The 8,866-nt window shown below is 40.2% G+C and overlaps 1 protein-coding gene across 1 annotated transcript in view; it reads left to right on the top strand.

The window, feature by feature from the left end:
- EGFL6 (EGF like domain multiple 6) overlaps window positions 1-2,502 on the top strand; it is a 57,151-nt gene extending 54,649 nt beyond the window's left edge. The window contains exon 12 of the mRNA XM_023532346.1: window positions 2,392-2,502. Within this exon, the coding sequence (XP_023388114.1) occupies window positions 2,392-2,502 (111 nt within the window). The remainder of the gene's footprint in view (window positions 1-2,391) is intronic.
- The last annotated feature ends 6,364 nt before the right edge of the window (window positions 2,503-8,866 follow it).

The following is an 8,866-nucleotide window of genomic DNA, read 5'->3' on the forward strand; positions in this document are numbered from 1 at the left end:
GTATGGACAACTCATAATTCTCTCAGCAATGAGTGACAACATGCACAAAGTATTGCCCAGTAGGGAATCTCACCCAAGCCTTGGTGTTCAGGGTTTTTGTTGGGAGTCGGCATGACTGACCATGTGACTGACCTCTGTTACTCAGTCTCTAGCTTCTCCAGAGGTCAGGCTGATACTCGTGGGACCCAAGGCCCCACTCTAAATCACACTGTTAGCATAAATTATCTGGCATGGCCACAGACACTCTTAAGAGGTAGGATATTCCGAGGACTTAGAGGTGATCTCACAGGAACCAAAGGCCACTCTACCTTCTATTGGCATTGTCTCCTCAAGGAGGTTTAACTTACGCAGAAGAAACGTCAGGAAGGGGATTGTCTTGTAGAAAAGTCTGCTTTTGATTGCTATATCCTAAATCTCCTTGACAAGAAGGCAGAAGAAGCCCGCCTAATATTTTTGTACCAGGGTAAGGAAAAATGCGGTTAAATACAAACACAAATTAGGATGTCAATTAATTATCCTAACATTTATTTTTAGTTGTCTGGGAATATCAGTCAGGGACTTCAGTGATGGAAAAGCTGTATATCCCAAGATCTAGACATGCCCACCCTCATTATCCCACCCGTTTCCGCTGCTGTGAGATGTCTGCTTTTCAGATCACTACTTTTTAAAATTACCTAGAATGAACATCTTCCTGAAAGCAGTTCCTTCCTGAGAAGAGACTGAGGAGGAAGAAATTTCTATACCCATTGTGCTATCACTCGCTACTCAGTGATAACTTGTCTCCAGCAGTTCTCAAGACAATCAATCAGGGAGCTTAAGGGCAAAAGACAGCAGCCCAGGCAAAGGGCAGTCACAGTCTCTCTTTGCTCCCATTTGTCTCTCTGAGGCTTCCTCTTTCTGTTCGGAGAGCCTGGGAAAGTGGAACACAGTGGTGACAGCAAGCTTAAAATCACCTCATCTCTGCCAACTTGACGACTATTCTGTGATTATTTATGAAGCAGGAAAGAATGAATAGTTGCATGATTCTTGAAATATCATTCTTTACAATGCCAATTTGCTGTAAATTTGAATTTATTTTTTTTAAGTTCAGAAAAGACAAAAGTAAATCATCTTATTGAAAAAAAGTAAAGATTCTAATCATTCCACAGTACCATGAGTGCTTCCATAGTTTGCATTTTACTTTCTCCATGAATACATATTTTAATCTATAACCACAGTATGCACATGTTATTGAATTCATTTTGATAGAATTACATGTGTGTGTCATTTTAAAGAAGAATAACATGTTCCAAATTAAATATTCTTTTCTCTCTAAAATTTTTGTTCCAGGGTAACCTTAATCATCTTTGAATCAGGATCATTTTGCTGTCCTCTAAATCTGCTGATCTCTGATATTGAGAATTAAAGAATTAAAGAGCCTACTAGGCATATTACCTCTTTATTATTTCTTCTTGTAATGAATGGTATCTCACAGGTGCTCCATAAATTGTGGCTATGATTTTCATAATTTTTAAATTAAAATATATTCTGGTATCTTTTTCTGATTGTAAAAGTAACAAGAACTATTTATGAAAAATATTATAAAATTAAAGAAACTTAGAAATAGTCAGCAAAAATTTATTTTAATAATATTTCTTTGGAAATATTTTTGGATGAATGAATGAACATAAAATAGTCACTGTATATCCTTAATTTTGTTAAATGACTCACCCGTGTCATTTTGTGTCAAATTCGAAGATGGTTTTTCGTGTGTTGTTTTCATCCTCTGTTTCTATACTATAGAAATTTCTAAAATATAAAGAAGTTTGCTTCTTTTGATTACTTTATTAATAAATGTCTTAGATAAAACTGATTATAGCTTATTATCAAACATTTTCAACACATGAAAACAATGGGATTCCAGATCATTTCTGAAAATATGAATCAATATTTTAAGAAGAATAACTCTATTATTACAAACAACCAAAATCTGGATATATCAAAATAATTTCCTTTTGACTATATAGTTTTACATTAGATGTTCACAGGGAATATTAAATTTCTTCTAGCCAGTTTTTATTTAAAGAAAACCGTATTAATTTTTTATTTTTGCTTTTGTTACTTTAAATGAGAATTCCAAATTTTCTTACTCAACCTTACCCTTCTCAGCTTTCCAGGGCTTTCCAGATTCTTTTAGGTGTTACAGTGACCCTTCTTTCTCTGAACATAACTCATTCAGTACAGAAACCTGGCGTCTGGAAAATATGACATATTACTACATATTCAATGTCGAAGTCTGTTTCTATGCGATAGGAACACATGAGTGTAGTCCTCTTTAATAGCTACTAAATAGTTTGATTTGATCTGTTTTGAATATTTTAAAGTAATTTTTTATTCCCTCTCCATTATTAGATCATTTTTGAAGCTGAACGTGGCAAAGGCAAAACCGGAGAAATTGCAGTGGATGGCATTTTGCTGGTGTCAGGCTTATGTCCAGACAGCCTTTTATCTGTGGATGGTTGAATATTACTGTTGTTTTTTATATCTTCATATCTGGCTTTTTGTGTCAGTTCTCTGTTTTTTGATATTATATCATAGACCCGCCTCCATTTTAGAAATACAAACTTAAAAGTTGTAATGTACCAACAGAAATGTTGTTGTAAGATGCCTTTCTTGTATAAGATGCATCAATATTTTCTTGAAATATAGTACCATTGTGTGCTTTCATTCATTTATGAATTATAAAATATGAAAATGTCATTTTCCCCCCAATATATTTTGATTTGTCTACATGAATTGATGAACTTCTCTACACAACATGTCTAGAATTACAAAAAAACATGGAGAAATGTTTAACCGTGACTTTTATGGCACTTCTTGGAAACTATGACATCACAGATAGACCTCTACCTAAGTGGCTTAACTTGATCTTTTAGAGCCAAACTTGTATATTTAAATTCTTTGTAATAATAATATCCAAATAATCACATTGGGTTATGGTTTACGTTTTTCTAAGTAAGAAAATGTGGTTGTTAATTCTATGTTTAGTTATGTGAATGATTTTTTCTTCACTGGAAAATGTGGTTTTTATTCTTTTCTCTATGGAAATACTTTATATTCTTAAAAATTCTTAAAATGACTTCCTATTATGGGAACACATAACTGCATTTTAGGCCTCATAACTGCAGTGCAAATTAGCATAAGTTGTTTTATTCAAGGCCTCAGAGAACTACCTAAAACTACATTAAGCAAGTAGCAGAACTCAAAAAAAGATGAATGCCTTCTTTTCTGTTTCTCTTTTCTTCTAAATTTCAAGAACAGTTTTGGGTGGTAATGAATCCTGAGTGAATTCTTTGAGGATGAAAGGATCTTCTGCTTTAATAATCTGGGTCAGAAATAGCTCCAAGATCACTTCCAAGTAGAATGTTCCCCGGATATTTGCTTGCTCTTCTGTAAAGCAATGAAGGAATTGGGCCACAGGAGAAAGGGAAGAGAGAAGATGCTCTACTTATTAATCCTTAAAACTTGTAGTCTCACTCTTCACTTTTTTATGCTGAAACTCTTGGGGGGAAAATCACATCATTTTTCTTTAGTGCGAAGTAATTTGGGCACGCAACATCTACACAGGATTGTAGCTGTATCTGTTGGATAACTGGTAGTTATAGAAACCCGAAAAAACAGTGTTTCCAATGATACCACTTGAAGACCTGCTCAGCTAAGTCAAATCAGCCCACAGAATTGTAAGAGATAATAAAATGGTTGTTTTAAGATATTAAAATTTGAGGTGGTTTGTTACACAGCAAAAGCTAACGGATACATGTGGTTTTGAATACTGTGGTAGAACTTGAAGAAGACTTCCTGTCCATTCAGTGACCAAGGAAATTTGACACCATAGTTGTGGCTTAGAATAAAGGAAATAGAAGAGAGAACTTGCAATAAAGGACAGTGTCCCAGTCATCCGGGTTAAAGGAAGAGCTATTGAATTAGAAATGAAATAGGCCTGGGAATCATGTTTAGAATCATGTATAGAAAATCAATGCATGAAGAAACTGAGTTAAGTTGAATCAAATAATATTTCATGCTTCTCTGATATCTGTAGCAGAGACTTCTAGTTACCTACCCAATATCCACGCTCACCTTTTTCCTCACTAATATAACCATACATAAATATATTTGGGAGATTAGGGAGCAATGTGCTCAACTAACAGACTGCATTTCTCAAAATCTCTTAGATGTAGGCCACTGACACATTGGTGAGGCTTCCAGGAAGGATTATTAAAGAGAGCGCTCAGCTGGCAGCTCACTTGCCATTTCTCTTCCTCCTTCCTGTCTGCAATGTGGTTGCAAAGGCAGCTGTACGAGCTACCCTGTGATCATGAAGGCAAGGACCACACCCTACGGAAGAGTGCATAGCTAGAGGAACCCTGGGTCCCTGGCGACATTGTGGCATCTCTACTCCTGTCCCAGACTGGCCACTGCTCGATATTTTATTGAGAGAAAAGTAAGTCCTTTTTCGACCTACCTAGGGTTTCAAACAAAGCGCAATCTAGACTCAGACGACCACTCTTCCTGATCCGGGAGCGCTGCTCCTGCCATTTCCTCCACGGGACCGTAGTCTTGGTACTAACTTCTTAGGCCCTTAAATACCAACATATTGTTTTAAATTCCAGTCGATAGCCCATCGTGTCGTGAAGCTCTAGCCTGCACCAGCACCAAATCATACTTTGCTTCCCTTGGAGAAACCGAAGGCCAGGTAATTCAGCCATGACTCCCATATCTGTTGTCCCTGGCCACCATCCAATGTGCAAACCCCCTTGTCATCCATCCTCTCCCACTCTCTCATCCCCACAGTTATGGGCCTCTTCTTCTGGATACTCCCACTGTTTCCGTTCCCCTCACCATCACACATACTCCATTGTCTGGTAAACAAACTCCACTCCATCTTAATTCATGCCAAAAATCTCTTATGTCTCAACCTTAGCTGAACTGAGTTCTCTCCCAGGGCCATCATACCCCCGCAGCCTTAGCAACTGAAAGCCCCTCATCCTGCCACACTACATACATGTCAGGGTCTGGAGTTGAAGGTGGCATCCTCCTTGCCCTACTCTTTCAATCTCTTATTTTTCATATTCATTGGAGGTGCAGTTAAATAGCTCTGCAGCCTTGTCCTTCCTAGACGTCAACCAGTGGTACCATTTATGCAAATAACCCATCCAATATCCTGGCCTCACAGTTCTTTGACATCCTCTATTCCAGTTACCATCGCCTGCCTGTCACTGTCCTTTCAAAAATCTTTTTCCTCAGGAGTCCAAGCTGCAGTCACACAGCTCTCCTGCTGAATGTGACACTGTGCACCTGTATCCTGCGGTTTTCAGACCCTCTCAGAGTTGTAGCAGTGCCCCCTTGTGGCAGCCTACGTGCATGAGTGTGGCTGCCACCAGGCAAACAGCCAAGAGGGCTGTCGTCACATCCTGCTTCCCCTTTGCTCCATTTCTCCTCCCCGGTGTCTTGTGAACTCATGTTTCTTTCTGGGCACACAGAACTTTGCAATCCAGTCATCCCTGAGATCTTGAAGAATCCAATCTTACAGACCTTTCAACCTCTCCTATCAGCTCTTCCTGTTCCTATGTCCCATTCTGCTGGTCTCTGACAAGTAAAGGGAGAGACAATTCAAGCATCGAGAATAAACAACTGCAAGTGTAACCTTTACTAACCAATATTTTGTGTTTTATAATAGCAGCTTCCAGTGCCTTCATACAACGGAACAAGTAAGAGCAGTGATAAGAGCAGGGGTTCTCTTCTGAAGGCCCTCAGACCTCACAGCCACATTAAGATGGGGGCTGTGTCTGATAGTATTTGCTAGTAGCAAGCAACAGAAACAGATCTCAGCTAACTTATAGCAAAGGGAAGGAACAGTAAAGAAGCAGGAGTGTGCAGGCAAGTGGAAAGACCAGTGATCCAGCCTCGGAAACTGCAGGGCTAGAAGCAGAGCTATGGGGAAAAGCCATCGCTGATCAGGATGCCAGCACCGCCAGAACGATCTCTCACCATGTTGGTCTCCACATTACTCTGCTCAAAAATTCACATTCTGGGGAGGGTTGTGCAGTCAGCCTTGAGTCACATGGCTGCCCCCTGGTTAGGGTAGATTGCGGCACCTGATTGGCTGTTCAGAAAGTGGACTGAAAGCTGATGGCCCAAACCCACTGAAGTCCACCGCGTGGACCCCATGACATAAAAGCTGGGATTGAGTTCATGTAATTGTCTCAGCCAACATACCAATCTAAAGGATTTACTCTTGTCATGACAAAGGAGTCGATGCCTTCATTCTCTTCAGCAAGTAGAAACCGAGGTGGTGTTGGGTCAGGTTTGAAATGAGGAACAACTAATAAAACTGTAATATAATCCAAGTGATGCAGCAAGTACAATGTGTTAGGTTGTTATAGGGGGAGAAATGAGGCCGAAGTGGAAAAATATTTCTCTTGGGCAATGTAAACCAGAACAGTACACTTCTGGCCAAATGTTTCTCTCCCCGAAGACCTAGAAGTGAACATGGTTATCCTTTTTATTGTTGTTTTTGATGAACGATCCCTTCTGGCAGCATGCCCAGGCTATATCATGCAACGAGGGCTGTGGATGGTGTATACAGTGTCAGTCCATGAGAATGAGCCTTGAGGCTACATGATGCAAGAACAAAAGACAAGGAAGCCAAATGGATCGATGATTTTTAGTTCAATGCTTATGTCTTGCCACTCTGATGAACTGCTGTTACAAAACAATCCTTTAAAAGAAAAACCCAAGAACCAAAATGAAGTGAGGCACTGCATGATGCAGTCCACACATGAGGATCACTGGCAGACTATTTCTCCTGGTAAGCAGACACTCTGGCAGAATGAAATCCCAGTGGTGGGCTTCAGCTCAGATTTCTTAGCAGTATTACAAATGGCAATTGAGTAGGCAGGCAGAGGTCTTTGAATAGAGTTGGCATCCTTCCATCCCATTTATTTTTGTATTTTTTTTAAATTTTTCCGATTAAATGGAATTTTGAAGCATCCCCAGTAACCAAGTAGTATAAATATTGTTTCATTGCCTCTGAATTTCCATCCCATGATCTGCACCAAGAAGTGATTAAAGCCAGACTTTCTGGTCCTTTGTTTCTCTGCTAATCTGTTGCCATAAATCTATGGTGGAATAACTCACATTCTAGAGAAATGACAAAATGGACTAATAGTGAAGGAAAGGAGAAGAAGAGGTATGGGAATGACCTAACGATGACTACAGGTACAAGAGGATGTTAAATGGACTCTTCCAGACATGGAGTTTTGCCCAAGGCCCCGAAACTGAGCACACTGTTAGTTAAGTGCCCACTGATTCTAAAGAGACATGTGAGACCAGCTACACAGGGCTAAGTGGGGAACCCAAACTACTTCTGCCATCCACGGCCCTCACTCCTCTTTAGAGAGATTGACAGGTTCCCCTGTCATGGAAAGACACAAGAAATGGTGCTTGACTCTCCCCAAAAATTCAACATGTGAGAAGCCAGCTGGGGCTACCTAAGATGACCTGTAACAGCAAAGAGAGTGGCTGCAGAGGGAGCAACCTCAGCTTCCAGGGCTTAGTTGCAGGGAGGGGAAACTGCTGGGGTTTTCCCATGGGCTAAGTGTGCATCGAGCAAGTAGCTGGGCTTGGGTTGTTTCGGAAGGACCCTGCCCAAGAGGCCTGCTTCAGGTGAAGAGACGCAACAGAAAAAGGCTGAGTGGGATGTGCCACCAAAACCAAGAGCTAGTGATCTACCAGGCAGTATGTGATCTGAACCAGAGAATGGGTGAGAAGGGGTCTCAATAGAGGGGTCTCCAAAAAAAATCCCAAAAGTGAGCCTATAAAAAGAACAAAAGAGGCAGCATTTGGACATTAGCACACAGAGATTTGCAATGCCGGGTAACGACATCATTAATTATATTAGTTTCCTGTGGCTGCCACATCTGGGTGACTTAAAACAACAGAAATTTATTCTCTCATAGTTCTGGAGCCAACCTCAAGGGGTTGGCAGGACTCTACTCCCTCCAAACGTTCTAGGGCAAAATCTCTCCTTGCTTCTTCCAGCTTCTGGTGCCTCTAGGAGTCCCTTGGCTTGTGGCTACATAACTGCAATGTCCATCTTTGTCTTCATGTGGCCTTCTCCGTCTCTGTGCTTTTTCCTTTTCTCTTATAAAGATACTTGTCATTGGATTTAGGGTCCACCTGGGTGATCCAGGATGACCTCACCTGGAGATTCCTAATTATATCTTCAAAGACTCTTTTTTTTTCCCAAATGAGGTCACATTCACCAGGTTCCAGGGGTTAGGAAGCATACATATCTATCTTTGAGGTGGGACACCATTCAACCTACAATGGTAATAAAATAAGACCTTTTTGCCACTCCTTCCTTCTCCTGCCCTCACCTGGGAGAGACCAGAAAATAGTGGAGGAAGCGGAGAAAGGATGCAACAGAGTGAAGAAATTGATCCATGTCTTTCACTTTGCTGTTCCACATAGTTATAGGCCTTACATGAACTGAAGGAAAGTCAGAGCTTTGAATTGGATGAGTAATTGAATTTTTTTTTTATTTTAGATTAGAATGGACTTTTTAACAACCCAAAAGATAATAATAAGATAACTTCTTTATACCTGAAAGTAATTGGAAAAGCTGTGGGATTTGCTTGAGCCTCAAGCTCCAGCCGTGGAGGAGCCAAATGGCAGGAGAGAAACCCCACAGAGGTAGTTTCAAGGCAATAATAAGAAAAAAAAATGTTTCTTCTTGTGTACATCCTACGGAGCCCTGCCTGTTCAATAAATTAGATTTATAGCTGTCTCATTTTGTTCTGTGACAGAAACAATCTTATAGCAATAG

This window comes from Pteropus vampyrus, unplaced genomic scaffold, assembly GCF_000151845.1.
Source record: "Pteropus vampyrus isolate Shadow unplaced genomic scaffold, Pvam_2.0 Scaffold81, whole genome shotgun sequence".
NCBI classification, from domain to species: domain Eukaryota; kingdom Metazoa; phylum Chordata; class Mammalia; order Chiroptera; family Pteropodidae; genus Pteropus; species Pteropus vampyrus.